Here is a 17,032-nt window from a genome sequence, read left to right as displayed (position 1 = left end):
ACTAAGCTCCCAAGTGCAGGATCTAGAATATACACATGAATTAATAAATTATTTTTAAATTTAAGCCCTTTACATTTTAGGCAGGATCATTATTTGAAAATAACGCTCTTCATATAAAAAATATAACTGTATTTTATATTTAGGTGTTGTATAAAAGATATTAAAAAACTTCCAGCTCCCTCGGAACTCAAGCTCCTTTGCCAACAGGATGTGTCTGGATGCTGCATGTACCAACAAGCTCTGCAGCTGCCATTCCCTGTCCCAGGGGTTTTGCCTACCTGTTCTAAAAAAAAAAAGTTTCAAAGACAGTATGTTCTTGAAAGTTCCATTAAAATAAAGAAACCCCTGTCCTGCACTTGCTAAGGAGGGTCCCATGGCAGGTCTGGCACTGTGCAGTGGGTAGGATGTGCATCCCTGGAGCTGTGGCCTCCAGCTTGGTGGGTGTGCATAGACAGGTGAGAGGCAACTGGGGTGAGTGTGATGGGAATGAGAGATGAATTAGAAGGCTGGACAAAATTCATGGCAAACTGGAGTACATGTGGATTATACCTGAAACATCTATGAACATCTATGCTGCTGCTATAAAATAAAGCATGGCATAAATGGGCAGTTTAATCTTTCTGGCCATTGGATCAGGTGTAGTAGCTAACTTAATTTTCTTGCTTTTATCTGTACTTAACATAATACTTTGCCTTTATTTTTCTCTTTGTACAAGGCAGAGATTAATTCACAGATATATGCAGGATGCGATCCAAGCCCACAGGTAAGTCAATGGGCTCTGCATTGCAGTGCAAAAGCTAAAAGTGGAATGTGTATTTATTGATTCTTAAATCACTTATGAAGCTATTTCAGCTCCTTATGAAAGTATTATCTGTTATTCTTTCCAAATTTTCTTGAATCTTAAGAGCTTTACACTGAACAATGGGCTATGCTAGCTTCACTTTTACTAGGGTATGTCTGACTTTGCCTGTTCCTATAAAGGCAAAGCCCAGGAGGTGCATACCAGCAGTCACATAAATGGTAATGGGAAGCTAAAATTGTGCTGAGTTGAAAAAACACTGCAATTAAAAAAAAAATCCATCAGAAAATAACACCATCACCAAAACCAGCCAACCACGTGAATAAAAACCCACCCTTCAAAAAGGAAAAAAAGGTCAAGAGAGCAACTTGGAAAGCATAATCCAATCTCATGTGAAAAAGAGACTTCAAGAATCTAAAGGACAGAAGAAAATAAACAGGAGGGGGTTTAAAGACAGCAGCACTCACTGTGCAGAGCTGCCTGAAACTGAGGCAAAGACACTCAACACTGGAAAAAAAAGCACCTCTCCCTCCCCTAACACAGGCAGCCCAAGACCTTCACTGAGCAGCACAAATTTCCCTAGGAAATCGTCCCATTTTGAGAACCCACCTTCATCCCAGCCGCGGCCGCTGGCCCACTGGGGTCCACAGCCTGGATGTGGCAGGGTTTGCTGCCCCGCACCACAAAGCCCCAGCCCACGGCATCGCCAACAATCTGGAAAGAAGAAAGGACATCATCACTTTCAAACATCTTCATGAAATTCAAGGGGGCAACTTCTAAATGGTCCAAGATGTAATTTCAACATCTCTGTACTTCCAACATACAGTAGAGTGCAGGCTGCTAGGTCAGTCATAGGAAAGGCTCTATCCAAGTGATATCTCTTGCTTGTAATGAAGTTTCTTTGTTGAACTAGGAGGCTGTAAAACCAATGCTCCCAATGACTAGGTTCAAGAACATTTTTAAAGAAGGGCTCTAATAATGTATGTGAGTCAAATTCTCTGTCCCATCATGTAGAAAGACCCTGCTACAAAAGTTTGGTTTGCATAGATGATCCACTCCTGCAGAGCAGGAGCACCAAGTCCAGATGAGTTTGTATAATACAAATCTTATTGGCTTTATGTATTTTTACACCCCTTTTAAGTATCACACTGGCATAAAGACAGAATAAACAAGTGCTGAATCAGACCTGAAATTTGTGGAAGTACTGATAATGGAGTTTGGGATTTTGAGATATAAACCTCAGCAAATACAAATAAGCTCTAATTATTCCACCAGAAAATGTCTGTTTGGATTGCCCATATGCATATAACATGCAGAAAATAAAGAAAAACACTGGAGACATACCGTAAAAGTTTTTCTAACATATGGGGCTCCAGGCATCAAGAGCTCATCAGCAGTCACAGGTCTCTTTAATACTGTGGAGGTACAGAAATGAATAGTCAATAAAAACATTCCTCTGGAATTTCTCCTAATAAATCAGATACATTGTTGGGATACATCTTTTTGGCCCCACTTCCCATACATGCTTTCTATTCTTGCAGACTTGCTTGAAAGCAGTAAGAGAACCATGGAAAAGCCCACAGAATAACACTGAGTATAAATGCTGAGATCTTTGGAAAACTGTGGCATTTAGCCAACGGACTTTGTTGTCTGCAATCAAAATCCCCCAAACACTATCACAAAACTCAGAAGTGGCTTTTCCTGTGTCCAGTGTTGAAACAAGTGACCAACCTTCTGGCACAGAGCAGCTTTCCTTCACAGCTCACTGTGTGCTTGTTGGGTGCTCTCTGCTATTTCATCTGAGTTGGGTTTGAATCACAGAACTGAATAGCAAGAAAATCCTGCTAGGGTGAGGAATTATCTCAAGAGACTTCTGCAGCTGTAGGCACAGACCTACAACTCCCATCTTATCCAGTGACAGACAAGGTAACCTACAGGTGTCTGAGATTCTAAATGAAAGGAAATACCAGTAAGTTTCTGCAGGTCCCCATTGCCTTCCATGTAATGGCATAATTTTCCTCCAAACAAATTAAATTTGAAGTTCTGCCAGATCAAATCAATATCAACCTGTGTACCACTTTTTGTCTGTCCATAAATGCTTCAAAGACAAAGGACAACATAAAGACATATTCTGTTCCCCCCATTTGCCTGCTTCACCCTTCATATTATGGCTGTTTTCCTTTTAGTGATAAATAATTTTGATGGTGTCTGTCTTTTCAGTCACAAGTGGGAGACAAAATTTCTCACAGATGGTATTTGAAGATGTTCTTGAGTTTCTTAATGACATTCATGGGAGCAGGGAGAATTCTAGCAGACAAACCAATATCTTTGTTTGTTTTTTTTTTAACCTTCCTGTGCATTTTGATGAACTGTCATTTAGCCAGTGCTGCACTTTGCAGAGCATGTCTGGTCAATGTAAAAAAACTGAATGATTGTGCTCATTTGACAAATCAGAATCTGATAAATCATCCACGCAGGGCTCTCTTATGTGCCTCTCTTCATTATACCTCCAGAATTTTTTTTTTTGTTTGATGATTGTTTTTCTACATGATTGGTCAAGTCACGACCTGGGTGTTTTTTAAGTGCTTGCCTGCAAGCAAGCTCGTCTGACAACAAATACACCTCTGCCTTATGTTTATCAGCACGTAGTTCAGCAACGCGCTCTGGGTCTGGACAGCAGGAAGCTATTTGTGAACAAAGTCTCCTTATAGTGAGCAGAGGATTAAGATTTCTTGTAACATTTACATCTGACAGCCTTATGTTAACCTATGCAAGCTGACGTGTGGATCTGTACTTGTGCTCTGGGAGAAATAACCCTACACTGCCAGTAATTCTCTAATTCTTAAAATTCAGTCTGTTTATAAGCCCACTGCTGTCTTCTTTCAAATATGTCTGTTAAAGCTATTCACAGATTGAAAACTAGTCCTAGGGGAAAGTTTCTTCTAAAAAATTCATGCAAGAGCAATGTCAGCCTATTCTTTTTCTTCCAGTATTGTGTAATCTGCTGCATTAAAATAAACTTGTTCTCACTACTCATGGGCTGACACTTCATATAAAATCAGAACCATAAATGAACAGAATAGTTGGCATACTTTAGATAACACACACATTTATGGATAGCACATGAATGCTATTTAATCTGTCCCAGAAAATTTTCCAGGATGTAATTAATGTACTGGGGACAAAGAGCTCCCCACACAAAAGCTACCAGAGCATTTCTGCAAATTATACCTGAGAGATATTCTGCCAAAACATGATACTGTAGCACCCTTTATCTAGGGCCAAGCCCCTTGCATGAAGGGGCGAGCATACTGGAAGGTGGTGCTGAGCACCCAACAGTAACACACCCCGAGGATGCAATGGCCACTAGAACTGACAGCATCTCCTCTGCTGGGCAGCAGGTCTGCTGGAGGGGTTATGGCTTCTGAGCATATAATCCTACTGAGTCCTTCCAATTATTTTAGTTCAGAGCTTCATACTCAATTCCCAGCAGAGCTTAAGCAGAGGGAAGGAGACCTGCTAAAAGGAGAGAGAAGGAAAATATCCTTCCCTTTCTGATGGCCACTCTGCACAGCAGGAGTGAAATGCACTTTAGTTCACTCTTCTCCAGAGTAAATGGTCAATGTTTTGAACAGCATTCACCTCGTGCTTAAGGCACTCTCCTGTAACCACTTCAAATGCCAGCATCCCTCTGAAAGCAAAGATTACACATATGCACTGAAGCCTTACCCCGCTGTACCGAATTCCCCACACCACTGGCAGGGACTTGGTGAATTTGAAATAATAAGGAGCTAAAAGGGCAGCAGGGACCCTGTTTGATATTCAGAGCTATTTCTGAGGGAAACAGAGAGGCTGAAACAATATCATTCTTGGTCTGTTTTCCCCTTCCCAGATGTACAGTAAGAAACAATTTTAAGTGAACTGTGGAAGAATGGGTGTGTTTAACCTTCCGGCGTGGGATAGGAAATCCTTTCAAAAGGAAAATAAGCTTCAATACTACTTCTACCTTCTGAAACAGACCAGTGTAAGACTTAAAACAAATTAAAATGTTCAAATTGTCTCTGACAGGCTGAAACAATGCTGCCTCCGTTTTTTTTAGAGCAGGCTGTGTTCTGAGGGGTGTTATTCCATAGCAGCTCAAGCAGTCACTGGATAGTTAAACTCTCCTCTGACTTGCACCAAAGGAATGTCTCTAGGAGATTTGAATTGGTTCAGAGCTTGGCAGTGAAGAGGCAAATCTGGGCCTCTGACTGCACGTAGTCCTAAGAGATAAAATGCAGCTCAAACCACAATTATGGACTTGACACAGAGATTACTGGAGGCAGACATCTGGCTTGTGTTCAACAGGACTTCAGGCTAGAAGATGATAATAGTTCCCTCTGGCCTACAAAACCTGTGACACTGTGAATTTTTAATGTATTCTTGGAAACAGAAGCTTAGGCGTGACAATAGGCATTCTTCACATTGCCTTCTCCCCACAGAGATGTCTGCACCCTGGCTGCTGTGCATGGTAAGCCATGCTGGTGCTCACCGGATTTGGGGTTGCAGAGCACAGGGGGACTGCTGCTGAGCGTGGGGCTGCTGCTGAAGTACCCACTGCTGCCACAGCTGCTCATGCTGCTCCTCCGCACTGCCGACACGATCTTTATCTCCTTGGTGGGACTCACTGCAAGCAGAGAGAAAACCCAGAGTAAAAGGGAGATAGTAGCAGTTATTAGGCCATTTCCCTGTTTCTTTAAAAAAAAAACCAAAACAGCAACAAGCCATGCTTACACTGACAACATTGGGAATGGGTTAGTGTGTCCTACATTGTTAGAAGTCATTGCATGAGAGTAATGCTGTAACTAACAGTATGGCTGAACTGTTCCCATTGCAGTGTCTTCTAAGAGGCATTCCAATATAGGGAACTACATTTTCCCTGTTTTCCTTTCCATTCTTTCAGTTCTTGCTAAATATTACTGTACACAAATGCTGCAGGGCCCCTTCCCCTCACTTTTAATCTTCTTGAAAACTCCCCATAGAATGTATGACAAATTACTTTGAGTCTGGGGGACTTTAACCGTTCAGTTTGAACATGGACCCCAAATTTTCATCAGCATCTGAAATGCTATTGATACAGATACGCCCCAGGGAGCTGTAGGTTTGGTAAAATGAGTGAATGAACAATCCCTGTGAACAGGGACATATAATACTCAGCCCTGCATTTTTTTTTAACACTGAAACCCTTTGTCCAAAACCAACTTTTTAATACTCCATGGAGTCACTCTACAGGCAGCAGTGTAATTAATGAGTCACCTGAGAGAAAACTGGTGTGTTTCCTGTTGTCATGGTTCTGCTTGCGCAGGCAAAAAGGGCTGTCATGGCTCTCTGGCATCAGGCGAGATTTCTCAGTGAGGAGCTCCATTAATCGCCGCCGCCGCCGGAAATTCATTCTGCACTGGTAGAGCAAGTTGCTGTCCATAAAATGGTGCTTGTTGGACACTAGGAAAAGAGATGAATACAAAGTCTATCCCTGGTAGGCATAGAAAGAAATCCAAGCCTACCCATGTGCAATTTGTGCACTACAGACCTTGCTGTAAGGATGCAATGCTCAGAGTTCTCCTCTTCCCCTGTGAAGCCTCACAAAGAGAAGGAAGGTGGCCAACTTCACACAGGTGGCCTCAATATACACCCTTTACAGCAGCAATAGCAAACTAGGAATTGTGGTGGCAAATGCTGAGAATAATGTTTTACATTACTTTGATTAATGACATGCACTCTTTATTGCCCAGTGGAAATAGAAACCTCTCTGTGACAGGTTGCATAATGGCCCATCTCTGTGCATGATTCCTCTGTAAGCGTTGCTGCTGCTGGCCCCACTGACCAGACTCAGCTCCTTACAACAAGTTTTGTGTAAATTCATCAGTAAATTTATTTATGTCAAGTTTTGTGTAAATTAATCAGTCTAGGGCAGCCCCCAGAGCTCTGTCCAACTACCTTGTCCAGAGCTACAGGGCAGCAAAGAATCAAGACCTGTGTATTTCCTCTGTCTTGTTCACCACAGACACTGTGTCCCAGACATTTCCGGCAGGCCACTTCCCCGCTTTGCACGGATACACAAGGTTTGAGAACAGGCACCTGGCCAAAAATCATTTCTTACATAATGAAGAAAAATCTTAATTGCAACCTGTATTGACACAGACGGAAAACCCCAGGATGCTGGTGTCAGAGCAGGAGCACCAAGCCTACTCCCAGAGTGCAACATCACTATAACACCTACGTCTTCACTGCCACCAACACTGTGATGAAAAATGCAGTAGTTGGAGCTCTGTGCCAGGTCCTAAAAGTGCTTTGACTCCTGCAGGTCCTGATTGCAGGAAATCTCTCTGGAGCACTCTGCATGTAAAATAGCTGCAGTAGGTGTTTGGCAGCATTTTTCTCCATTTTTACCCAGCTTCTGTGATCACATTCTGCAGAAATAATTTCCTACAACTGACCTTTTCAATGAAGAATCCAGATTCTGGATTTTCCTTGTTTATAAATTGCATTTCTTGCAATACAGAATTGTAAGAACTGGTGGGCTATAGATATTTTTGTATGAAGTGTAAAGAACAACACAGGTGTGCACTGAGGTCAGTCAAGTCTATGATTACATGTCTCAGTCACTTGGCCTCCTACTGCAGACACAGAACTTTTGCCTTGCTCTGTGCTCTGCCCAATACATGGGGTCCAAAAACCAGCAGAGTTCAAGGCGCTCCACAAGAACCAGAGCCTGGAGCCCTGCTGGCTGCTTTCCTTTCATCCTCATCCCCAATACAGTCTTCCTTGCTCTCATCCCTTCTAAACACTCCCTATGTATCAGGTTACTCTTCATGGAACTATAGAACTACACCACACATGACAACCTTGCAAAATAGGCTGTATTTACACATAAACTGCCAGTAAGCCATTTGATGTTTGTGAGCTGAAGAAATAACCTCCAAGAGGAAAAAGTCAAGTCCAGTCCAGTCACCTCCAGGGATGTCAAGTCACCCAGACAATAAGGAAGATGCCAGTCCTAGATATGATCCTCAGTGCACTGTCTTCTATGTGGATGCAGAAACTGCCTTATGAGGTCAGACTGTCTTGCAAAGAAGCGCGTCCCTAGCCTGCCTGGGTCACTGTCAGAGACACCACTGCCTGTACAAGTGGACTTCTACCTTTGGGACAAGAAATAACCAGCACACAAGAACTTTCTGAACTGCACATGCTGGTGCCCAAGCTGCCACACAGCCCCAGTCACATGGCACAGGCTGTAAGGCATCCCTGAGATTGCCTGGCTCTGTCAAAGATCTTTGGAAGAGACAGTGCCACTTGGTTTTTGTCTGCTTCCTTTTGATGCTGAATCTGTTGGGTCCTCAGGGATGCAAAATGGCTTTGTTAAGTCAAATTTAGCATCACAAGTACCTCATTACTGTGTTCTAACACATTAATTATTGCAGGCACACACTGCTGCTGTGCTCCCCATTTTGGATACATATCATATGCAGTACTATTAAACAGCACTTACTAACAATCACTATTTTTGAAGAACGGAAGTAGAGGAGGAGAGATTTGGCAATCTGCCTACATCCCCCAAAGGATTTGCTATCAGAGGCAGAGTTAGTGCGTAGGTGTTTGCAGCTACCAGTTTCATTTGAAGATCACTGACATAATAAGTAAAAGTAGCAATATCTATCAATATCTTACCACATTATTAGAATAACCTAATTTAAAGACAAAAAAAAATTTTGAGGCCATCTCAAACTCAGTCTTAAAAAGGCAAGCTCTACTTATTCAGGACTATTGTGATTCACAATCTTCAATGAAAGAGGACTCCACAAATACTTCCTTGGAAATAGAGCTGCTGTGGCCAATGTAAGAAATATCAGTAGGGTTTCTGAGTCAGGTTAAATATTATGACACCATCATTTTGAACGAAAATTATTCCGTTGTTTGTATCATTAACTGAAGTGCTCTGACAGTACTCAGAAATTATGATAATCAGAGATAAACACACACTCATGCTGCAGACATTGTAAGCACTCTGAAATTCAAGAATTACTGACCATGAAACTAGATAATGTAAACATTTTTCTGCCATGATACTGAACACATTTTAGAATAACAATACTTGTTTTGAATTAAATATTGTAATATTTATATAATTAAACTAGCAAGGTTTAGGTTTTCCACTGAAGTCATTAATCTCTGCTGTAATTATTTCAGTCCATAGAAGGGTAAATTTTTATACAATAGATGAGTGCAAATGGAAAAGCTAAGTCCAATGACTCTGTGTTGGAGAAGATTTGTATATGATTTACACAACAAAGGATTTGTAGCCAAAATTCTTAGGACATGTAGCATCAGTATAGAATTTGGCATGCTCCTTGACTTTCATATTTTAACCTCCTCATTTCTAAGGATAGTTCACATATCGTGTGCTTGTAACATCATGAATTTTTTTACATATTTAAAAATAAGCTAAAAATATAAATAGGAGCAATATAGCTCAGACTGTCTCCTTTTGCATACATCATCAAATAAAGTCACCACAATTATTACTGTGCCTCATGGAGCTTTTTTTTTTGTTAAATCATCTGAGTTATTCATTATTTGTGATTAAATGTCCAGGCTGTGACTCTGCCTAAGGATAAGTGTATATGGAAAGGTGTGGGGAAAGGAATTTCCACCCTATGGATCAGAAGGAAGAAGCTGAGGAGGGGGAGGCAATATGTGTGCTGGCTGCCTCTGGAAGCACTCCTCAGGTGCAGTGGCTGGCTTTCAGCAAGGGCCAGGAGAAGCGAAACATGCCCAAATCAGAGTTCTGGGAATGCTGGATGCAGAGCACACACAGAGGCTGGGTTTGTTACACTGGCAGCTGCTGGGTGAGAGGTACAGGTGCAGTCATGGGTGCTCAGCCCAACTGCTTCAGCAGCCCACACTGTGCTGCAAGCAGCAGAGACAAGTGGGAGTGACCAATTTCCAAACCAATGGCACAGTGCTGAGAGGGTTGCACAGACTTGCCCAGGAGCAGTTTCTTTAAAGGTAATTTAGAGGTTGTTACCGCTGGGTGTTGACTCAGAGGCAGTAGCAGATAAACTCGTGGCAGCTGACAGGGCTCTTGCTCCAGGTGTCTCATGAAAGTTGCTGTTCTAGAAAGGGATTAACATTACTACTGAATTAGTTCACTGCCCTTCATTGTGCAGCACAGAAAAGCAAACTGGCACCCATTTCAGTTTGTCCTTAACAGCCAAGCCATGGCTGATGAGTGTCAGGACCCCTACATTAGGAGGGTGATGCAAAGAGCAAGGTGGGGTGGCTTCATGTTTCTTGCTCCAGTTTAATTCAGGGCTGTTCAGGTGGCAACATGTTCATGTTACAGTGTGCACCTTATGCAACAGAAAGAAATGCACTGAAGAGAGCAAAGTAAAAGTATGGCAAATGCAAACCTCCAAAACCATCCAAGTATACAAGAGCATTTATTGTCCTGGAAGGAAAGGCACCAACACTAACATATACTCACCAATGTCAGACTTTGGAGGTAGGGTCATAACCCACCAGCCTAATCTCCCACATACACAGGCCACAAAATTTCTCCCAGAAAAAGAATTTAACAATTATCTTTTAATCTTACAAAAAATTTAGTCTACTCATACTTTAAAGCATTTATTGACCACTTTACTCTTCCTTTTACAAGCTATTCAAGCCTTCAGTCACTTGCCCTGACAGAAAATAAAGTTTCAACTCAAAGCTGAGTTTGCTTAACCTTAGCTGCTAATCCCTGGATTCTGTCACACCTTCATTAGAAAGTTATGCACGATCTGGTCAAAAATCTTAGTAAAGAAATTTATGAAGAGATGAAGCCAACTCTCAAACATATCTTTTATCAACTAAATCAATGCTACCCCCTAAATTCTGACCATTTTTAGCCCTTCTGGAGTCCTCTTTGGAACTTCTTTATCTTTCCTAAAAATCCACTTATTAGAACTGCATGCCCACAATTACAGCCTCACTCCCCTTTTCTTACTGGTGTTGTTCTTTTTGTACATCCCGGGCCCACCATCATTACTGCACTGTACTGCACAAATAGCATAAAATGGGAATAATTTGTGCCCTGCACAGCACAGCTGCACAGCAAGGAGTGGAGCCTGTATTCTCATCTCCTAGATGCATTGCCTTGTAGTTATACCATTAGCTATACAAAAAAAACCAAAACAACAACATCTCTTTTGAGGTAATGACCATTTAATTAATAGAATTCAATTAATGTTTACTGTCTCATCTATCCCTAGAGTTTGCAAATTTCACTGGCAAGGATTTCAGGTGGTCATTCACCATTTATGTGACTGTTAAGATGAGAAAAATCAGAATATTTATTTTGGATTTCCTCTGTTTGGGAGCATTTGATGTTGCAGCTTTGGTGCTTCTAGTTCCTGGCTGCTTCACAGTTTCTGTTCAGATACATAAAATATAAATAGTAACATCCATGCAAATCTTCTTTCAGCTTCTGATTCTGACATAAAATCCCAGGATCTGCATGGAGCTCAAACAACCTTTTCTTTTCCACTTTTTCAAGGAGGCTGATGCACAGCAGAGATAGAAATATTAGCTTTACACTGATTACATAGGACCAAGGGAGCTTCAGAAAGTACAAAAGCCTATTTTAATAAATGGTATGACTCATGCCTGAAAAATCAGGCCATTTTCATAACTGGCTTTTCCCCCACATCCCTCCCACCACTTCAATTCCCCATGATTTTTAGCGCTGATAATCTGTGTACATCTCCACCGTGGTGATTAATGCTTTCTCCCAGCTGAAAGCTGCAGCCCCAGCAGGACACATCCAGTGAGGGACTCCAGCTGCTCTGCACGTCCCCACAAACAGCACTGCCACCAAGCAGGCTCCTGGCTGGAGCCAGGGAATGGCTGCTCCATGTTGAGGGAGCAGTGGGAAGGAGATCAAAGTTATGAGGAGGCAGATGAGCAGCTTTTCTCAAGAGAGCAGAGGACACATTGAAGTGTGTGCTTGTTTGTGTGAGAGTGTGCCTGTGCTAGGGTTAGGAGGAAGAGGTTATAAACATGAGCAGAGTATATGGATTTTTCAGTGTGGATATGTCATATCTTTCTCCACTTAAACACAAAAGCAGCGCTGATCTCTTTCCAGCAGTGCACAACACATTTCCAAGTCTTTGCACAAGGCAGCAGCCCCAGTCTATTCAAAAGTGCACTTTATCTTTTTAATGAGGTAGTTTCCTCTATTAAAATTATGTGAAATGCAGTTTGAAGTTGCAGGAGATCATTCTAGACCTTCACTATTACTGGCTGCAATAGTCTGTGCCTTCATACAGCCAGTCACAGATGACCATATCAGTTTTGACCTCTAGAGTGGCAGGATATTCCCCCAAAAGAGCAACATCATGCCAAGAACAAATGCAGGATGATGAGACAATCACTGACAGGCTGCAGGGGCCAGCAGGGGCTCGGGGGTTATCTGAAGGAGAGCACAGCTGGAGCTGCTTCCACCTGCACCCAGAGTGTGCCCAGGGAAGGGTCTGGCTCCCCCTCCATGTAATTTTGCTTTCTCCCTCCCCTCTCCAAAGCAGAACCAGTGTTTAAAAGGAAGGAAACAAATCACCACATAAAATACAAGTTCCTTAAAAAAATGCCTCTCTCTATGGATAGCACACAGCTTGCTGAGCCAGCCTCCTCTGTGCCTCAGGCCTTTGGCCAGCACAGTTTTGGTCCCTTGCCAGAGAAACAGTGGAAGTGTGCGTCCACTTTGGCTTTTACAAAGCAGTGGTGAGTCCGTGGGCTTGGCAAAGAGTGATGCTGCTGAGAGCTGCAGGGTGGCTGAGCAGCGTTCAGCCAGTCCCAGTGCCCACCCCAGCCACAGTTCAGCCAGCCCCCAGTGCCCACCCCAGCCACAGTTCAGCCAGCCCCAGTGCCCACCCCAGCTCACAGTTCAGCCAGCCCCCAGCCCCCAGTGCCCACCCCAGCTCGCAGTTCAGCCAGCCCCAGTGCCCACCTCTGCCACCGTGCCCACCCCAGCTCACAGTTTTGCCCATCCCCAGCCCCAGTGCCCACCACTGCCACAGCACCCAGCCACCCCTGGGCTGCCCCTCTCCCACTGCCCTGACACACGTGTGCCTGGAGGAGAGTAACTGGCACTTTATTCAGCACTGGACAATGCTTTTCCCACTCCACTCAAAGCCTTCCTGTTTTTCTGCTAATCTGGCACTGCAAATGCATTTTAATCATGGCACCTATTCAGATTAGTTTCCTTTTACACATTGATGAATTCCACCTGCTTGGATCTCCCACAAATCCAGGGAGAGAGACTACAGATGTTCAGTGAGCACAGGGCCCTGGACTGGGTCTTGGATTCCCTGCACTGTATAAACACAACACTTGCATTTCCACCTTTTATGAATGTTTATATGCTACACAGACCATAGATAAGCCCACCTGTGCATGTATTCAACCATCACGTTAAACTTTTGCAGTGCAGCTGTAGTAAATTGTATTTTTTTCTTATTTGGATTACAAGGAATTCACTTTGAACTGACAATGGATCTTAGCTTGAACTGCTCTTGTTTCCACTGATCCTCTTGTATAAAACTGCAAGGCAGATTCTGGCCCTGCAATACAAAATCCAGAGAGCTGTTCCAGCTCATCCTACTAAGGGTGAAGTCAGTAAGCATGTCCAGAAATAAATAGGTCCTGGAACTGTAAGCAGGTCCAGAAAAAAAAGCTGTGCTATAACTGCAGCTCTCTGAGCAGTAACTAGGGAGGGATTTCAATGAACTGTAGCATATTTATGTAGTCCAAAGAAAGTCTAGACAACTTTTATACTGTCTTTAAAGCATCAGGATTACAGTAAACTGTCGAAAAGTTCCTTGGGAAGTGAAATTCAGAGTATCCTGTTTTTATTAAGGGGGCATGTTCTGATCAGTGCATTAACATGTTATTTCTGCTGCCTTAAATTAGGTATGCAGATATGTGTTCCTATATACATTTTGTCTTTCCAGCCAGTATGCCGTCTATTTGCAGGGTATTTTCAAATACACATTACTTACTCTAGCATGAAAAGCCAGTGTTGAATCACACACATTTAGCAGTCTTTTTGGTTTGTATATGAGGATTTATCATCTTTAATTTAGTAAGTTTACAGAACATAGCCAACTGCTTTTCTTTGCTTCCAAATAAAGTATGGAAAGTACAGTCTGTGGCAAGGGAAGCAGAAGATGAAAAGGCCCATCTGGGTATCTCTTTTTTTTTTTTTTTTTGTTGCAGCTGTCAAAATCTGAAACCCATTCTCTGTCAGAAAAATAAAATTCAATAGTTAATATGAAAAGAATTTTTCATATGTTATTTACATAAAGCATGTGGCTCTTTCAAAAACCAAATCCATTCCTGCTGTAGATAAAGACAACTGCAAGAGAACAATGAGAAGCTGACATACTAAGGATCTAGGGGTTTATACAATTACATAAATTACATACAAAGTTCTTATTCTTTTACTTCTTAGAGGGGCAAAATCATGAAAAATATGCAAAGTGGTCTCCAGATTTAGCATGAGCAGCTGAATTACTGTGAGTGAGGTTACTGTCCCTACACATGGGAACTGCCACACAACTGTGAGTGTTTCTGCCTGGCATCAGCATGGCGGCAACAGGACTTAAAAAAACAAAGTTGTGTTGCAGGACATCATTGACTAACTGAAGGCTTGTGTTTTACTGAGATAAATCAAGGCAACAGCTGTAAAAATGTGATGTTTTATAGTTTTTATCATAATGAAAGCTTGCATATATCCAAGAGTGATGTGATTCAGGTTTTAGATTAACTAAAAAATGTTTTAAAAAAATATGTGTTGATTTTGGAGAAGAAAGTCTATGATCAATTAAGTCAAGGATATATGTATGCTTCAATAATACTTGTAATCTTCTATCTGCAGTTGATATTTCCAAGAAAGGGGTTCCAAAGAGAAATCTTGAATTAAGGAAGAGTACATTTCACATACATGGCAAGTTTTCACACTGCAAGTGAATCATAATCAGCTAATCATAACCAGTTGGACATCTAAGGTAAATATAGCAGCACATACTTCATTATTCACAGCAATTTTAGAAGAGAAGGAAAGCTCTTCAACAAAAGCAAGGGAAATAATACTTAGTTAGATACTTAATCCACTTCCACAATTATAAGAAACTTTCAATTGCATCACGTGTCTTGATGTTTAAAACAAAATGCACTGATCATCTTCAGAAAGAGAATCTGTTGTATCAAGGTATAGAGCCCTTGCAAAGAATAGGGACAATTAAATATAAATATAAGACTTTCCTGCAGAGATAGGGACACAGCACGTCGCAACATTTACTGCTCTCACTAAGTCACTACAAAGTGCTGGTTTTCATCTCAGAAAGTAATTTGCACAGTGGAGTTTGCAGACAAAAGATTAACTCTTGAAAAGAGATAAGCACCTGCTTCTGTGCTAAGCCAGCAGAACACGTTTACCTTGAGCACATCAGGTGTGATCTAGCGCAATTATCTCAATAAAACTTTTTAAAGTTGAAAGGTATTTTAAAGGAGGGTGGAGGCTGAAGATGCTGATATCATGTCTAAGACATCTTACCACATATTTCTTACCATCAGAAAATCCTAGCACTGCAAAATCATATAATCACTTAGGTTGGAGAAGACCTCTACAATCATGAAGCTCAACTATTCACCTGACACTGTCAAGTTCACCACTAACCCATGTCCTTATAAGTGTCACATCTACACATCTTTTAGATTCCTGTAGGGATGGTGACTCCATCACTTCCCTGGGCAGTTCCAATTAAAGACAACCCTTTCAGAGAATAAATTTTTCCTAAAACCCAACCTAAACTTGCCCTGGTGCAACCTGAGGTCTTTTCCTCTTGCCCTGTCACTTGTTTTCTGGCAGAAGAGACCGACCCCCACCTGGCTGCAGCCTCCTTTCAGGGAGCTGGAGAGAGTGACAAGGTCTCCCCTGGGCCTCCTTTTCTCCAGACCAAACACCCCCAGCTCCCTCAGCTGCTCCTCACCTGAGCTGTGCTCCAGACCCTTCCCCAGCTCTGTTGCCCTTCTCTGGACACACTCCAGCCCCTCAATGTCCTTCTTCAAGTGAGGAGCCCAGAACTGGGAACAGGATTCCAGATGTGGCCTCACCAGTGCTGAGTACAGGGGGACAGTCCCTGCCCTGGTCCTGCAGGCCACACTGTTTCTGATCCAGGCCAGGATGCCATTGACCTTCTTGACCATCTGGGCTCAGCTTCTTTTCCAATGGGCACCTTTACAGTCACTCATTTCTAAGCTGGAGTGTTGCATGGGGCTCTTTGCGTGGGGTTGTTGTGACCCAAGTGCAGGACCCAGCCCTTGGTCTTGTTGAACCTCACACCACTGGCCTTGGGCCATCACTCCAGACTGTCCAGATCCCTCTGTAGAGCCCTCCTACCTTCCAGAAGATCAATACTCTCAATCAACTTGGTGTCATCCATAAAGTCACTTTTGCTGCCCTTGACCCGTTGATAAAGATCTCCTTAACAAAGATAATTAAGAAGGCTGGCCCCAATAATGAGTCCAGGCCCCAGCACTGAGCCCTGGGAGGCCTCCAGGCCTGGCCATCCAGCCAATTTTTTGCCCTGCGAAGAGTGTTCCCATCCACACCATGGAAATACAGTTTCTGCAGAACATCACAGGAAACAGTATCAAAGGCTTTACAGTCCAGGTAGACCATGGGTTCCAAAGAAGAGAGCTGCTAGGCTGTTATCTCTAAAAGCGACTCTTACACCCCTCAATCATTCAGGAGAGCAGAGCCTCACCAGACCTATTCTGCTGCTGGTCTGAGTCTGGGAATCCACATCCCAACCCCCCGGAGCAGAGTGGACAGCCACTGCAAAATGCTTCGTGCTGAACTGTGCTGTGGTCACTGCTCAGGGAAGATGCTGGGGACATGTCAGGGAAGAAATCACACCAAGCACATGGACTTGAAGGTCAGCAGCAGCTTGGGAAACCACAACTACAAAAGAGAACAGAATGTGATGTGGCATGAGAGGATGAGTTTGGCTGCTTAGGCCCCCATTTCTCACAGGCTCAACCGGCAGCACACACGGTACCATCTGTGGTACAAGGCAATCCCTGTATGTTTACATCCCACAATACATTGAAAAGTATTAATAAATGAGCTATGGTTTGGTTGCTGCCATGGAA

The 17,032-nt window shown here is 42.7% G+C and overlaps 1 protein-coding gene across 1 annotated transcript in view; it reads right to left on the bottom strand.

Moving 5' to 3' along the window:
• Positions 1–17,032, bottom strand: part of DEPTOR (DEP domain containing MTOR interacting protein) — a 77,937-nt gene that overhangs the window by 22,428 nt on the left and 38,477 nt on the right. The window contains exons 6-9 of the mRNA XM_030943477.1: positions 6,095–6,280; positions 5,331–5,465; positions 2,144–2,214; positions 1,409–1,513 (exon numbers count right to left, since the gene is read on the bottom strand). Coding sequence (XP_030799337.1) covers positions 1,409–1,513; positions 2,144–2,214; positions 5,331–5,465; positions 6,095–6,280 — 497 coding nt within the window. The remainder of the gene's footprint in view (positions 1–1,408; positions 1,514–2,143; positions 2,215–5,330; positions 5,466–6,094; positions 6,281–17,032) is intronic.

Source organism: Camarhynchus parvulus, chromosome 2, assembly GCF_901933205.1.
Source record: "Camarhynchus parvulus chromosome 2, STF_HiC, whole genome shotgun sequence".
NCBI lineage: Eukaryota > Metazoa > Chordata > Aves > Passeriformes > Thraupidae > Camarhynchus > Camarhynchus parvulus.
The sequence above is the reverse complement of the archived record's forward strand: the minus strand, read 5'-3'. Positions and strand labels throughout refer to the sequence as shown.